General features: G+C 42.4%; 1 protein-coding gene across 6 annotated transcripts in view; it reads right to left on the bottom strand.

Annotated features, from left to right (window-relative positions):
* The window catches only part of sacs2 (sacsin molecular chaperone 2), a 93,883-nt gene that overhangs the window by 42,112 nt on the left and 34,822 nt on the right, over positions 1-16,949 (bottom strand). For 4 of the 6 annotated variants that reach the window (XM_087978171.1, XM_087978172.1, XM_087978170.1 and 1 more), the window contains 2 exons: positions 10,607-10,696; positions 1,407-1,494 (listed from right to left, as the gene is read on the bottom strand). In XM_087978171.1, coding sequence (XP_087834297.1) covers positions 1,407-1,494; positions 10,607-10,677 — 159 coding nt within the window. In that variant the 5' untranslated portion in view covers positions 10,678-10,696. Of the gene's footprint in view, positions 1-1,406; positions 1,495-10,394; positions 10,475-10,606; positions 10,697-16,949 lie in introns of those variants that run through there. The other 2 variants (XM_087978173.1, XM_043679390.2) reach the window with 2 other exon arrangements.

Raw genomic sequence — 16,949 nt, 5'->3', positions numbered from 1 at the left:
TATAGTAATATTTATATTATTCATAGTGCTAGCATTAGTGAATGTACAAATGTGAGGAGACCGTGGATAACTTTATGGCTGAGAGGTGAGCTTTAAATCAATGGGACACTGAACCTCTTATAAATGGAACCTGGACTTGGACAGGCAAATCAGGTTATACCAACTTACATCCAGAACCTCTACCTGAGCTACAAATGTTCTCAAAACTCACTAAGTTATACCAGTACTGAAGATGCTGCAAACCTTAAACAAATAGAAAGAATGCTGGAGAAACTCAGCAGATCTGGCAGCATTTGTGGAAAAAGAAACAGAGTTAACATTTCGAGACCAGTGTGATTTTTCTTCGGAACAATTTCTCCCAGTTTTAAACTGTTACTCCTAGCCTTGGCAATCCCTTCTGGTCTCAATAAAATAACAGATTTTAGTTATAGAATAAAAACAGTGCTGGAGAAACTCTGCAGATCTGGCAGCATCTGAGAAGAGAGAGAGAGACAAAGTTAACATTTCAAGCATGGTATGATTGCTTTGGAATGATTCCTGCACAATTATAGCAAGACTTTCTTTTTAATTTGTCCATGGAATGTGGACAACTCTGGTTAGACCAGGACGTAGTGCCCATTCTTTCTTTATTCTTGTACTGCAACCCCTCTTCCAATGAAGGCCGACATGACATTTACTTTGCTAATTGCTAACTATACCTACAAGCTAAATTTCAATGCATGTCTATCTGACCGTAAACACTGAGTAATGTCAAGCCTTTTAAAATGTTCTGGAAGTAGGTTTGCTCGCTGAGCTGGAAGGTTCGTTTTCAGACGTTTCGTCACTATGCTAAGTAACATCTTCAGTGAGCCTCCGAACGAAGCACTGTTGGTGTTTCCTGCTTTCTATTTGGGCTCCTTTGGGTCAGTGATGTCATTTCCTGTGGTGATGTGATTTACCATAGTGATATTATTTCCTGTTCTTTTTCTCAGGGGTGGTAAATGGGATCCATTGACCTGTACACAATCCTCCAAATGCAGCTGCACCCGAGCTTTGTCCAGCTGCAACATGACCTCATGGCTCCGAAACTCAATCCCTCTACCAACAAAATCTAACACACCGTACACCTTCTTAACAACCCTATCAACCTTGGTAGCAACTTTCAGGGATCTCGGCACATGGACACTGAGATCTCTCCAGCAACTTATGTTTTTGTTTCTAATTTACAGCATCCGCAGTTCTTTAGGTTTTTATCCTCTTTGTTGTAACCATCTTATGATCCATCCTGCTCCAGCTTTCAACAATTAAATTAATTACAATGAAACCCAAATGAAAATGTAACAAGTGATTTCGAAGGAATGATCCCAATTAAAAGATGACATTTTCCACAGAGTTAGTAAACCATTCATCTATTGTAAAGGATTTACCTTCAGAATTTGGCCACCATCAGGATATCTACGCAGAATCTCTTTCAGATAGTCAATAAACGGTGGAGTAGTTGCCCCAAACTTCTTTCTACATAAATGGAAAAAAATGTGAATTTGTATTTAATTTCCAAGTTAAAATTGTCTTATTATCCAATTATTTTCTTTGCTAATGGATACCACTATGTTCCACAGTCTGTTTAATCAAAAGCCAGACAAAACATGGTCATCATACCTTGTAAACAAAATCACCTGAACATGATCAGACAATGGTCCATTCATTCAATATAATAATAACAATAATGCAATATATTACACTTTGGATTCAAGATCATACACAGGAACTCCTAGAGAAGCATGACTTCAAATGGAAGAACCTCAACCTTGATTATTTTCATTTTCTAAACCAAGTTTCTTGAATCTATTCAGTTTATGTTTGTGCACAAGAAAAATTGAAACAGGAAAGAAAACAAGTAGCACCAAGAAAAATAGAAAGTAACAAAACCTAATAGAGGTCAACATTGGAAAGGACCAAGGCACATAAATGTCTTAAAAATAACATTTAAAACAGGCATTAGGAAGACTTTATTTATAAAATCAAATGTGTTGACTTATATACAAGGCTGATTCTCTCACTCCTTACACAGACCTCATTTTTATAGAGTTGTTAATCATACTCTGCTATCCATCCCTATGCTACGATAACATATTTTATCAACCAGTCACAGACTATAAGTATCATCTCAGAGACTAAACTCACAGCGCAGGCACTACTAAGCAATACTATCTAGCCTTCTGAATTAACTGGCCTCTTGTCCAGCTGATTCTTATAATTAGAACTGGTAGACACATCTTCTGCCTTCTCCTTATATACCTTGAATTCCTTACCCCCAAAATCAAGAACCTGTCTTAAATATACTCGAAGACTTAGCCTCCATGGTCCTCTGCAGTAATGATTTCCACAGATTAATCACTTTCTGGCCGAAGGAATTCTCCATCTCAGTTCTAAAGAGTCACACCTTCACTTTCAGGTCCTAGTCTCTCCTGCTAGTGGAAAGATCTTCTTCATGTCCAGTCTATCCAGGCTTCTTAGTATTCTGGAAGATTTAAGCAGTTACCCCTCATCCTTCTAAATTCCCATCAGGTTCAGACCCAAAATCCTCACCTGCTCGCCAAGCTCTTCATTGCCAGGATCATTCTTGTAAACCTCCTCTGGTCTCCCTCCAATACCAGCACATTTTATTTTGATAGTGGGCCAAAACCTGCTCACAACATCTCAAATGCAGTCTGACCAGAACCTTATACAGCTTTAGCAATAAATCTCTGCTCTTGTACTTCTCTAACTCTCTTGAAATGAATTCTAACATAGCATTTATTTTTCAACTGAATCTGTATGCTACCTTAGGGGAATCCCAAACTAGGACTTACAAGTCCCTTTCCAAAGCCTTTACCCGTTTAGAAAATAGTCAATGCCACTATTCTTCCACAGTGCATAATTTTGTTGGTCAGGAACCACAGAGCATAACTTCACACTTTCCCACATTACTTTCCGCCAGCTATTTCTTTGCCCACTCTCCTATCCCGTCCAAGTCCTTTTGTAACCTTCCTGATTCCTCAATACTACCTGCCCCTCCACCTACCTTTGTGTCATCTGCAACTTAGCAAGAATATCTTCAGTTTCATTCACAATCATGAATGGTACTGAACATTGTTTGCGGATGATTGCACATTCTCACTTCTCACTTTATAATGGAGGGATGGTCATAGATGAAGCAGCTGAAGATGCTTTGCGCTTAGGACACTACCCTATGGGACTCCCACAGTGATGTTCTCAGACTGAGATAATTAATTCCCACCAGCAAAATTAACTTTCTTTGTGCTAGGAATGAATCCACCAGCAAAGTTGTTCCTCTGTTGTGCACTGTCTCCAGTTTTACAAGGGATCTTGAGTGCATACTTGGTCAGATGCTGTCTCACCTCTGGAGTTCAACACTTTTGTCCATGTTTGGACCGAGGTTGTAATTATTAGATCATTGCTTGAAAGGACTGTCAATTATCTATTTCAGCACCACGAAAAGTAGGTTAATGGGGTGGTAATTGGTTGAGTTGGATTTGTTCTACTTATTGTTGATAGAATATTCCTGGGTAAGTTGCCACATTACTGGATTGATGGCATTGCAGCTGTGGATTTGATCTGCAATCATCATGTGCAGTAAGGGTCTGCAGATTGTGGAATTTCAGTGCAGTGTTATGACCAGAAGACACAGGTTCAGAAGCAGGCCACTCAGCTCTTCAAGTCTGATCCGCTATTCAATGAGATTACTACTGATCTCATAAACCTCAATGTCCCTTTCCTGCCTTTCCTTGCACCCCTGATTCTTTTACTGTTTAAATATCTATATATTGCAGCCTTGAAGATACTTAATGACCCAGATGCTCAAGCCCCTTGTGGTAAAATTCCACAAATTCACTACCCATAGAGAAAAAAATCCTCTTCATCCATGTTTTAAAAGGGTGACCCTTGAATCTAAGATTATGCCCTCTAGTCCTAGACTCTTCCGTGAGAGTAACCAATCTTTCTACATCTAGGGTCACTGGACCTGAAATGTTAAATCTGATTTCTCTCCACAGATGCTGCAAGTCCTGCTGAGATTTACATGTAATTTCTGTTTCTGCCCCGAAGAATCATGTATTTTAAACTGCCCAAATTATGTTAGCTCAGGAATTTTGTAACCCCTGTAAATATAACTACATTCCAAACATCTAGAATGAATTTGGCTTAAAACATCCACGTTACTCAAATCAACTACAATGCATTGAATTTGGTTTAAAGTTAATCCTGGAACATTTTATTTATAGACTTTTAATTCAGATAGAGTGAACAAGAGACAGGAAGTTTCCTTAGAAAGTCATAACTGAAGATAATCATCCAAAGATTTTGAGCAGGAAGGAACTAATTCTTCCATATCAGTTAAATTGAGGATTCTTTCTCAACTGACAATTAGCACTTGTTATTATCATACTAACATACAAATTAGGAGCAGAAGTAGACCATTCAGTCCGTTGAAACTGCTCCACCATTAAAAAGATCACAATTGATCTGATTATAATCTCAACTCCACATTCCCACCTACCTCAATGTTTTGATGTCTCTACCTTAAAAATATTGAATGGCTTTATAAGATGATAAGACATTTAAGCAGAAGCAGGCCATTCAGCCTACTGCATCTGCTTCACAATTCAATTAAATCATAGTTAATCCAAAAGTCATCAACTCTGATTTCCCCATAACCATTGATTCCCTTATTGATTAAAACTCTGTCTATCACGGCCTTGAGTATACTTAATGACCCAGTCTTATTGGCTTTTGCAGTAAAGAATTTCACAGACTCACTACCTTCTGAGAGAGAAATTCCTCTTCATCTCTGTCTAAAATGGGTGACTTCTTATTCTGAGATTATGCACTTTGGTCCTAGAGTCTTTTACAAGGGGAAACAACCTCTCCACCTTTACGCTTTCAAGTCCCCTAAGAATGTTATATGTTTCAATAAGATTGCCTCTCATTTGTCTAAACTCCAAACAGTACAGGCCAACTAACTCAACCCCTCCTCCTAAGACATTCCTCCATTTCCAGGATCAACTAAGTGAACCTTCTTTGATTTGCCAATACCTGTATGGGTTTCTTTTAATAAAAGGTCCAAAACTGCTTGCAGTATTCTAGCTGCGATCTGATTAGTGCCATGTGTAGTTTTATCAAAACTTCCCTACTTTTGTATTCCATTCCCTTTGAAATAAAGATCAACATTGCATTTGCCTTCTCTATTACCTGCTGTGCCTGTTTGCCAGCTTTTTAAGATTTATACACAAGGATTCTCAAATCCTTCTGTGCTGTAACTTTCTGCAGTCTTTCTGTATCAAAATAATACTCAGTTCCTCTATTCTTCCTGCTAAAGTGGATAACCTCACATTTAGCCACATTATGTTCCATCTGCCAAGTTTTTACCCATTCAGTTAACCTGTCTATATCCCTCCATTGACTACTTGTGTCATTGTCACCACTTATCTTCCAACCAATTTGTGTCATACTTGCCTTCTAACCTACCTGGAGTTCGAGCATCAGACCCCTTAAAACATCTCAAAATGAGGAAGTTACCCCTCTTAAGTTAAGCACAGCGGAAGACCAATATAACCTGAATCAATGTACTGCAAATTTTCTATATGTGAGTGTATTTATGAGTCCCTCCTTTGCCAAGCTGATTCCCCTATCAGCTCCAATTCTCTCCTTGGCATTGACTCACCCTTCAGCACACTTCTCTGACTATGTTATGCTTCTGTATGAGATTATCTATACATGGTCTTATTTTTTTGGAACATCCAGGCAATAGGTTTACAACAGTCTTCCAATGCACGTCGTATTTGATCTCTGGGCTGGGACAGAAAGGTATGGTACAAATGAGGCAGTAACCGGGAAGTCACATGGAAGCAGTGTAGGTGCCTCAGCTCTCACATTTGCCCAGCAATTGCAAGGTTTTCACTCAGCACAGACAAGAACAGGAATTTTAAGGAGATTGGGCAAAACTAACCACACACCACCTGGGTGTACCATATATAAGTCATCAAAAGTTGCAGAACACCTATAGAGAGCTGCTAATAAAGCACACAGTAATTTAGATTTCATAAAAATGGGCAGAGATTACAATAGCTGGCTCTATGAGACTGCTTAGAGTCAGTGGATTGGGCCACATTCATGAACTAGCAGCCAACCTAAACGAGTATGCCAATTTCGTCACAAACTTCATTGGTAGGTGCATAGAAGGCTGGTTTGCTGAAGAAGTTAATCAGAATGTTCCCCAATCGGAAACTGTAGATGAACTGGGAGATCCATTCCCTACTGAAGTCCAGGTCTGAGGCATACAAGTCGGGCAACCCTGACCTACACAGGAAATCCAGGTATGACCTTCGTAAGACCATCAGAGGTGCCAAAAAGTAATACCAAACTAAGCTCGAGTCTCAGATCAACCACAAGGATACCTGTCATTTGCGCAGGGCTTACATGACATACTAGGCTGCAAGTCAAAGTCGGTGCCACAGGGATCGGTGCTGGGACCCCAGCTACTCACAACATAAATTAATGATTTGGATAACGGAATAAAATATAACATCTCAAAGTTTGCAGATGATACCAAGTTGGGTGGGAGGGTGAACTGTGACGAGGATGCAGAGATCCTTCAGTATGATCTGGACAGATTGGATGAATGGGCAAATTAATGGCAGATGTATTATAATTTGATTAAATGTGAGGTTATTCACTTTGGCAGCAAAAACAAGAAGAACATGCACTCATCCTATGCAAACCAGTTGGTGGGAGTATTCCCGCCATGTTTAACCTCTCCTTACTATGATGTGAAGTCCCCATCTGCTTCAAGAAGACCACCATCATCCCAGTGCCAAAGTAAAATCATGCAGAATGCCTCTGGCTCTGACCTCCATAATTATGAAGTGTGAAGTGTTTTGAGAGGTTAGTCATGACTCACATCAACTCCAGCCTATCAACTGCCTTGATCCTTTGCAATTTGCCTACCAGTGCAAGAAGTCCACAGCAGATGCCATCTTCCTGGCCCTATACTCATCCCTGAATCATCTGTTAGGCTCCTACTTAGTGACTACAGTTCTGCCTTCAACACCACAATTCCAAACAAACTCATCTCTAAACTCTGAGACTAGGATCTGCACCGCGCTCTGTCATGGGATCCTCGATTTTCTGACTCACAGACTGCAATCAGTAAGAATAGGCAACAACACCTCCTCCATCATAATTCTCAACACTGCCTACTCATCACCCTAATATACTCCTTATACACTCATGATGATGTAGCCAAGTTCTGTCCCAACTCCATTTTCACGTTTGCTGACAACACCACCATTGTAGGGCTAATCTCAAACAACAACGAGACAGAACATAGGAAAGAGACAGAGTGCTCAGTAGCATGGTGCAAAGGCAACAATCTCTCCATCAACATCAGCAAAATAAAGGAGCTGGTCATTGACTTCAGGAAATGGAGTGGAGGGCATGCCCCTCTCTGCATCAATGGTGCTGAGGTGGAAATGGTCGAGAGCATCAAGTCCCTGGGCATGATGATCACCAACAATCTGTCTTGGTCCATGCATGACAACACAATGGTCAAGAATTACAACAATGTCTACCTCCTCAGGAGGTTAAAAGAATTTGACATGTCTGCAAAAACTCTGACCAATTTTTACAGCTGCACCATAGAAAGCATTCTATCTGAATGCATCACAGCGAGGTTTGGCAACTGCTTTTCCCAAGACTGCAAAAACTACAAACAGTCATGAATATAGGCCAGTCCATTGCGCAAATCAGCTGTCCATCCATACTTCCCGCTGCCTCGGGAAAGCAATCAACATAAGAACAAAGAAAATTTATAGCCCAGGAACAGGCCCTTCGGCCCTCCAAGTCTGAGCTGGTCCAAATCCACTGTCTAAACTTGTCGCCCAATTCCTAAGCATCTGTATCCCTCTGCTCCCCACCTAGTCATGCATCTGTCCAGACACATCTTAAATGAATCTACCCTGCCTGCCTCTGCTACCTCTGCTGGCAACGCGTTCCAGGCACCTACCACCCTCTGTGTGAAGTACTTTCTGCATGTATCCCCCTTAAACTTTTCACCTCTCACCTTGAAAGCGTGACCTCTCGTTGTTGAATCCCTCACCCTGGGAAAAAGCTTATCTCTATCTACCCTGTCTATACCCTTCATGATTTTGTAGACCTCAGTCAGGTCCCCCCTCAATCTCCTTTTTCCTAATGAAAACAAACCTAACCTACTTAACCTCTCTTCATAGCTAGCACCTTCCATAACCAGGCAACATCCTTGTAAACCTTCTCTGCATCCTCTCCAAAATGCCCACATCCTTTTGGTAATGTGGCGACCAGAACTGCACACAGTATTCTAAATGTGGCCGAACCAAAGTCGTGTACAATTTAACATGACCTGCCAGCTCTTATACTCAATACCCCGTCCAATGAAGGCAAGCACACTGTTTGCCTTCTTGACCACTCTATCCACCTGTGCAGCCACCTTCAAGGAACAATGGACCTGAACTCCCACATCTCTCTGCTCATCAACTTTTCCCAAGGCTCTTCCATTTACTGTGTGATTCGCTCTCGAATTAGACTTCCCAAAATGCATCACCTCACATTTGCCTGGATTGAACTCCATCTGCCACTTCTACACCCAACTCTCCAGTCTATCTATCTTCTACTGTATTCTTTGACAGTCCCCGATGCTTTCTGTTACTCCAACAATCTTTGTATCATCTGCAAACCTGCTGATCATACCAACAGTACCCTCTTCCAGATCATTTATGTATATCACAAACAACAGTGGCCCCAGCACTGCTCTCTGTGGAACACCACTGGTCACCTTTCTCCATTTCGAGAAACTCCCTTCAACTACTACCCTCTGCCTCCTGTTGCTCAACCAGTTCTTTATCCACCTAGTCAAGAACACCCTGCACACCATGTGACTTCACTTTCTCTATTAGTTTGCTATGGGGAACCTTATCAAACGCCTTACTAGAGTCCATGTATATGACATCTACAGCCCTTCCTTCATCTATCAACTTGGTCACTTACTCAACGAACTCTATTAAGTTGGTAAGGCATGATCTCCCCAGCACAAAACCATGTTGCCTATCACCGATAAGCTCATTCTTTTCCAAATATAGATAGATTTTATCACTCAGTACCTTCTCCAGCAACTTTCCCACCACTGATGTCAGGCTCACTGGTCTGTAGTTACCCGGAATATCCCTACTATCCTTCTTGTACAGGGGGACAACATGAGCAACCCTCCAATCCTCCGGCACCTCACCAGTGTTTAAGGATGCTACAAAGATATCTGTCAGGGCTCCAGCTATTTCCTCTCTCGCCTCCCTCAGCAACCTGGGATAGATCCCATCCGGTCCTGGGGATTTCTAGCCTACTCAACACATCTTCCCTACTTATGTCAATGTGATCCAGAGTTATCAAACTTCTATCTCTAATCTCAACATTCATCATGTCCCTCTCCTCAGTGAACACTGATGCAAAATAATCATTCAGAATCTCACCCATTCTCTCAGGTTCGACACACAGCCTTCCTTCATCATCCTTTAGTGGACCAATCCTTTCTCTAGTTATCCGCTTGCTTCTTATATAAGAATAAAAGGCTTCTTATAGAAGGATAAAAAACATATTCAAAGATCCCTCTCACCATGCTTGTACTCTCTTCCACCCTCTCCAGTCAGGCAGAAGATATATGTTTGTACACATGTATAAACAGATTCAGGAGCAGCTTCTTCCCTGCTGTTATTAGATTTCTGAATGGACCTCTCAATTTTAAATTTAATGTTGATCTCACTGTTTGTGAAGTTTCTCTGCAGTTGTAACATTGTATTCTTCGCTCTGTTCTATCGCCTTTTGCACTTTGTATGGTATGATCTGCCTGTACTGCATGTAAAACCAAACTTTTCACTGTACCTAGGTGTAAGTGACACCAATTAAACAAATCAAATCAAAAATTTGAGGATGATATCATATCAAAAAACAGCTACAAAGTTTAGTAGTCAGCCAGAAGATGGTGAAAATTTTACAAATGTGCAATACTTGACTTAAAAATAAGTGGGAGAAAAGTAGAAGATAAGGTTAAACTCGTAAATATTAAAGTAATAGGAGCCTTCACTCATATAATAAAAAGGAGGAACAGTTAAAGTAAATGTTAGCCCCTTAGAGATCAGACTGAGAAATGGATAAAAGGAACAAAGAAATATCAGAAGCTTTGAACAAATATTTTGCCTCTGCTTTCGCAGAAGACCATTTAAAACATCCCAATAACAGTAGAAAATCAAGAGAAGAACCTTAGACAATCACTATCACGAGGAAAATGTACTAATCATAGCAATATGACTAAAGACTGGTAAGGCCTCCTAGACCTGATGGTCTTGTGTTTGAAGTGAAATGGTTGCATAGCAGTGGATTCACGGGTTGTAATCATCATGTTAATACCCGTCACAGAATCTTGGCCTGATCAGTTGATCTGACTTCCTATGGAATAAAATTTATTGTATGTCACAGAAAAATATTGGAGTCACCCTGTCACTATAATGATTGCATCAACACATGAGCAGCTTCATCTGCTTCATACCTTGTTTTCTTGCTACTGCTGCTAAAACTGCCAGCGGCTTGACTTTCACGATGCAGCAAAGAAGCCATCATAAGAGATGCTGCTGCATACCTAAATAAAAGTAATATAAATCAGTCACCAATGTCTGTGGAAGAATCAAATAAAAAAACATGACTTCCAGTTCCTTGGATGCACATCCATCATATCACATTTCCAGAAGTAAAAGAATATGCAGTAACTTATTGTTCAACCCAATTCACCCAACCCACAAGCTGCCATAACCACCCCCCCCCCCCCCCCCCCTTGATAGTGAAAACACAGAAACTGGGGTGTTAAACTTAAATTAAGGAAATTAGAAAGGTATGAAGGCAGCATGGCCTAAAGTGGATTTGGAAAACAGATCAAAAACTAAAATGCTAGATAAGCAGTATTAGACATTAAAGATTATTTTTATAAAACATTGATACCCACAGCAAACAGCATGCAGGAGAATGGAATTTCTGGTTACATGAATCTGCTAATCCTATGAGAAATATGGCTGGGAGACCTCGACTTGTTGCTACCACAAGGTGAAACTGAGTTTTACAAACAAATCAGCCAGGAATGATCATAATTATGGTCAGTGCAAATGTGATCAAAAACGAGAAACAAACAAATGACCAGTTGTCAGAGCAAATAAACTGACTGTGACGATGCTGCAGCTTTAAGAAGTTATTTTTCTCTTTCTGAAGAGAGGTTTTAAGACAGAGGTGCAGAGCAATCTATCTAAACTACTAGAATAAACAGCTTGTGAGGTTTAGGATTTTTTTTTAAAAGTTGGAACAATAAAGGCAGCCTGAATAGGTTTGGTATGGCTCTCACAGAACCAGGATTTTCAGTTATTGAGGCAGCAGTTGTTTCTGGGGTCTCAGCAGGGCTGGAAGGTAGTGAATCTCTCCCATCTGCTACACTTCCTCTCTCAGTTTTCTCTAAATGTGTTTCCTTCTGGGCTGCTGGTGTTGCATGTTTTCTGAATTTACCTTTTGCCAGGGGTGTGTTTATGGGGTGTTACTACATTGGAATGGTTACTGTTTAGTGATAAAATCTTGTAATGGCGGAGATAGAGGTGAAAGGTAGGAGTAGTGAGGACAGTGATGGAGAGCAATCCCATTGTAGCCAATGGGGATTTATTTAAATATATCCAAATATTGCCTAAGTTTAACCTGAAGGATGTAGAAGCCCTTTTCATTTCATTTCAGAAAGTGGCGAAACAAATTAAATGGCCGGTGACCATGTGGGTATTGTTGATCCAGATAAAATTGATAGGTACAGCTAGTGAGATATATGCATCACTATCAGAGTAAGTATGTGGGGTGTATAATGAGGTGCAAAAAAACATCTTAATTGCATATGAGCTAGTAGCACAAGCCTACAGATAACACTTCAAGAATCTAAGGAGGGAACATGGTCAAACATATACTGAGTTTGAAGGGATCAAACAAAGTAATTTTGATAGGTGTATAAGAGCTTGCAAAAAGATCAAACATATGATGCTCTCAGAGAGATGATTATTTTTGAGGAGTTCAAAAATTCACTTCCTGAAGTAGTGAGAACTCATGTGGAAGAGCAGAGAGTTAAAATTGCAAGATTAGCAGCAGAAATGGCAAATGATTATGAGTTGTTTCATAAATCACAGTTTTACTTCTGACATCAAATTCAGTCTGCGAGGGATAGAAACTGGAGAAAAGAGAAATCCTCAGGTGGTAAGAGAAAATGAGATCTCATTGAAGATTGTAAAGATGGTTTGCCACAGAGTAAAAAGGAAACCCATTAGGGAGAAAGAGAAAGAAAAAAGCTCAGGTGTTTTCACTGCAGTAAAGTAGGCCACATGAAGTTGCAGCTAATCATAGTGTGGAAGCAGGCAATTCAGCCCATTGAGAACACACCAACCTTCTGAAGAGTATCCTATCCATACCTAACCCTCATCCAATCCCTGTGACCTGCATTTGCCATGGTTAACCCACCTAGGCTGCACATTCCTGGACACTATGAGCAATTTAGCCTGTCCAATCCACCAATCTGCAGACTTTTGGACCTTTGGAGGAAACCAGAGCGCCCAGAAGAAACCCATGCAGACATGGGGAGAACGTGCAAACTCCAAACAGACAGTTGCCTAAGGATGGAATCAAACACAGGCCCCTGATACTGTGAGGCAACAGTGCTAACCACTGAGCCACGTGCTGTATTGATGGCTTAGAAAAACCACTGGGAAGACGAATATGGGAAAACAGGATAAGCCAGTTAGTTTTGTTGAAATGATAAAGGAAAGCCCAGTGGAAGCTAAAAAGCTGCAACAGAATGTACAATCTGGTCAGGGGTTGGTTGAGGACAAAGTGCCAGATCTCTTTAAACAATTTACATGCAAGGATAAGGTTTACTTGGAAGTGCCAGGAGGAGCAGGTAAAGAAATTAACATTTTATGAAATATGGGATCAAATAAAACTTTGATGGTGAGAGATGAAGAAATATAAAATTCAGAAGGAAAAGATGATAAAATGTAGAATTCATTATGTTGTAATTGTGGGTATGTCCACCAAGCTGGGAAGTTGATTTGCAGATGTTTCGTCCTCTGTCTAGGTAACATTTTCAGCGCTTTGGAGCCTCCTGTAAAGCGCTGATGTACTACGTCTTCTAGAATTTATTTAGTTCCGTTCCTGCTGCTTCCGGTTCGGTTGTTCATAGTAGTGGCTGGCATGTCGGGTCTAGGTCTATGTGCTTGTTGATGGAGGCTGTGGATGAGTGCCATACTTCTAGAATTTCTCTCGCTGTTCTCTGTTTGGCTTGTCCTATGATCGGTGTGTTGTCCCAATTGAATTTATGGTCCTTGTCATCTGTGTGTGTGGCTACGAGGGACAGCAGGTCATGGCATTTAGTGGCTAGTTGGTGTTTGTGGATGCAGATTGCTAATTATCTACCTGTTTATCATATATAGTGTTATATAGTCCTATACAATTCATGACGAGAAGAGCAATATTCCATTTTATAAAGTAAGGTTGCAGAGTCTGGTGAAAAGAGGAGAAGCGATGTTAGGAGTAATAGTGAAATTCTCATTTGCAGGAGAACAATTTATCCTTATGAATGAAGTAGCTGGATCGGCGGTGGGAGTGATGCTTATTGTAGTTGAAATGCCAATGGAAAATCAGGCAACTAAAGTGTTACAGGAAGTATATCCCACAATTTTTCCTGTGTGGTAACAAAGTCATAAAGCCACAGGTTGAAGCAGGAGAAGAAATCAAAGAATAAAGATAAGGAAGTTGAGGATCATTTGTCAGAGACTATGTTTGATCAAATGGTTCAGAATAAACAAAAACAAATGGAGGACAAGTGGATATTTTCAATTCAGAGAAATTAACTGAATTGCAACAGAAAGATGAAAAACTAAATTTAATTAAATTCTCTTGTGGGACATAGGTGTCACTGGCTGACCACCATTTATTGCCCAGAGGGCAACTGACAGTCAATCATATTGCTGTGGGTCCAGAGTCACATGCAAGGCAGACCAGGTAAGGATGGCAATTTCCTTTCCTAAAGGACATTAGTGAACCAGATGTTTTTTTCCAACAATTGACAATGGTTTCATGGTCATCATTAGACTCTTAATTCCAAATTTTTACTGAATTCAAATTCCCACCATCTGCCACAGCAGGATTTGAACCCAGGTCCCCAGAACGTTAGCTGAATTTCCAGGACTGCAGATGCTAGAAACCAGATTCTGGATCAGTGGTGCTGGAAGAGCACAGCAGTTCAGGCAGCATCCAACGAGCAGCGAAATTGACGTTTTGGGCAAAAGCCCTTCATCAGGAATAAAGGCAGTGAGCCTGAAGCGTGGAGAGATAAGCTAGGGGAGGGTGGGGGTGGGGAGAGAGTAGCATAGAGTACAATGGGTGAGTGGGGGAGAAGATGAAGGTGATAGGTCAGGGAGGAGAGGGTGGAGTGGATAGGTGGAAAAGGAGCTAGGCAGGTCGGACAAGTCCAGACAGGTCATGAGGACAGTGCTGAGCTGGAAGTTTGAAACTAGGATGAGGTGGGGGAAGGGGAAATGAGGAAGCTGTTGAAGTCCACATTGATGCCCTGGGGTTGAAGTGCTCCGAGGCGGAAGATGGGGCGTTCTTTCTCCAGGCGTCTGGTAGTGAGGGAGCGGCGGTGAAGGAAGCCCAGGACCTCCATGTCCTCGGCAGAGTGGGAGAGGGAGTTGAAATGTTGGGCCACGGGGCGGTGTGGTTGATTGGTGCGGGTGTCTCGGAGATGTTTCCTAAAGCGCTCTGCTAGGAGGCACCAGTCTCCCCAGTGTAGAGGAGACCGCATCGGGAGCAATGGATACAATAAATGATATTAGTGGATGTGCAGGTAAAACTTTGATGGATGTGGAAGGCTCCTTTAGGGCCTTGGATAGAGGTGAGGGAGGAGGTGTGGGCACAGGTTTTACAGTTCCTGTGGTGGCAGGGGAAAGTGCCAGGATGGGAGGGTGGGTCGTAGGGGGGCGTGGACCTGACCAGGTAGTCACAGAGGGAACGGTCTTTGCGGAAGGCGGAAAGGGGTGAGGATGGAAATATATCCCTGGTGGTGGGGTCTTTTTGGAGGTGGCGGAAATGTTGGCGGATGATTTGGTTTATGTGAAGGTTTGTATTGTGGAAGGTGAGCACCAGGGGCGTTCTATCCTTGTTACGGTTGGAGGGGTGGGGTCTGAGGGCGGAGGTGCGGGATGTGGACGAGATGCGTTGGAGGGCATCTTTAACCACGTGGGAAGGGAAATTGCAGTCTCTAAAGAAGGAGGCCATCTGGTGTGTTCTATGGTGGAACTGGTAGAGGGATGGCAGTGAAGGCAGTGCAATGTTCCTCCTGCAACATGTATGAGGTGAGGGATGCCATCGACGTCCCTGCCGATTACACTTGCAGGAAGTGCACCCATCTCCAGCTCCTCCAAGACCGTGTTAGGGAACTGGAGCTGGAGTTGGATGAACTTCGGATCATTCGGGAGGCAGAGGGGGTCATAGATCAGAGTTATAGGGAAGTAGTAACTCCAAAGATGGCAGATAGATGGGTGACAGTGAGGGGGACTGGGAGGAAGCAGCCAGTGCAGGGACCCCCTGCGGCCGTTCCCCTCAAGAACAAGTATACCGTTTTGGATACTTGTGGGGGGGATGACTTACCAGGGGTAAGTAACGGGGCTCAGGTCTCTGGCACGGAGCCTGTCCCCGTTACTCAGAAGGGAAGGGTGAAGAAGAGCAGAGCAGTAGTAATTGGGGACTCGATAGTTAGGGGCACAGATAGGTGGTTTTGTGGGAACGAGAGAGACTCACGTTTGGTCTGTGGCCTCCCAGGTGCAAGGGTACGTGATGTCTCTGATCGTGTTTTCCGGGTCCTGGAGGGGGAGGGGGAGGGGGAGCAGCCCGAAGTCGTGGTCCATATTGGCACCAACGACATAGGTAGGAGGAGTGCCGAGGATGTTAGACAGGCTTTCAGGGAACTAGGTTGGAAGCTCAGAGTTAGAACGAACAGAGTTGTTGTCTCTGGTTTGTTACCCGTGCCACGTGATAGAGATTCGAGGAATAGGGGAAGAGAACACTTAAATGCGTGGCTACAGGGATGGTGCAGGAGGGAGGGATTCCGGTTTTTGGATAACTGGGGTTCCTTCTGGGGACGGTGGGACCTCTATAAACAGGATGGTCTACACCTGAACCTGAGGGGCACCAGTATCCTTGGGGGGAGGTTTGCTAGTGCTCTTGGGGGGGGTTTAAACTAACTCTGCAGGGGCATGGGAACCCAGATTGTAGCTTCAGGGTGCAGGGCCTGGAGTGTAGGGAGGTTAGGAACATGGCATCAATTTCCAAGGAGGGTGTCTGTAAACAGGAAAGTGGCTTGAAGTGTGTATACTTCAATGCAAGAAGTATACGAAATAAGGTAGGTGAACTTGCAGCGTGGGTTGGTACCTGGGACTTCGATGTTGTGGCTATTACGGAGACATGGCTAGAACAGGGACAGGATTGGCTGTTGCAGGTTCCAGGATTTAAATGTTTTAGTAGGGTCAGAGGTGGGGGTAAAAGAGGGGGAGGTGTGGCATTGCTTGTCAAAGATAGTATTACAGTGGTGGAAAGGACGATGGATGAGGTAGTTTGGGCTGAGGTTAGGAATAGGAAAGGTGAGGTCACCCTGTTAGGAGTCTTTTACAGGCCTCCTAATAGTCCTAGAATCATTGAAGAAAGGATAGGGAAGGTGATTCAGGAGATGAGTGACAGTAATAGGGTGGTTGTTATGGGGGACTTTAACTTTCCTGATATTGATTGGGAAAGCTATAGCTCAAGTTCGTTAGATGGGTCAGTGTTTG

Source organism: Chiloscyllium plagiosum, unplaced genomic scaffold (genome assembly GCF_037043375.1).
Source record: "Chiloscyllium plagiosum isolate Xiang-an unplaced genomic scaffold, Cpla_swu_hap1 HiC_scaffold_33, whole genome shotgun sequence".
In the NCBI taxonomy this organism is placed as follows: domain Eukaryota; kingdom Metazoa; phylum Chordata; class Chondrichthyes; order Orectolobiformes; family Hemiscylliidae; genus Chiloscyllium; species Chiloscyllium plagiosum.
This window is presented reverse-complemented; position numbering and strand designations above follow the sequence as displayed.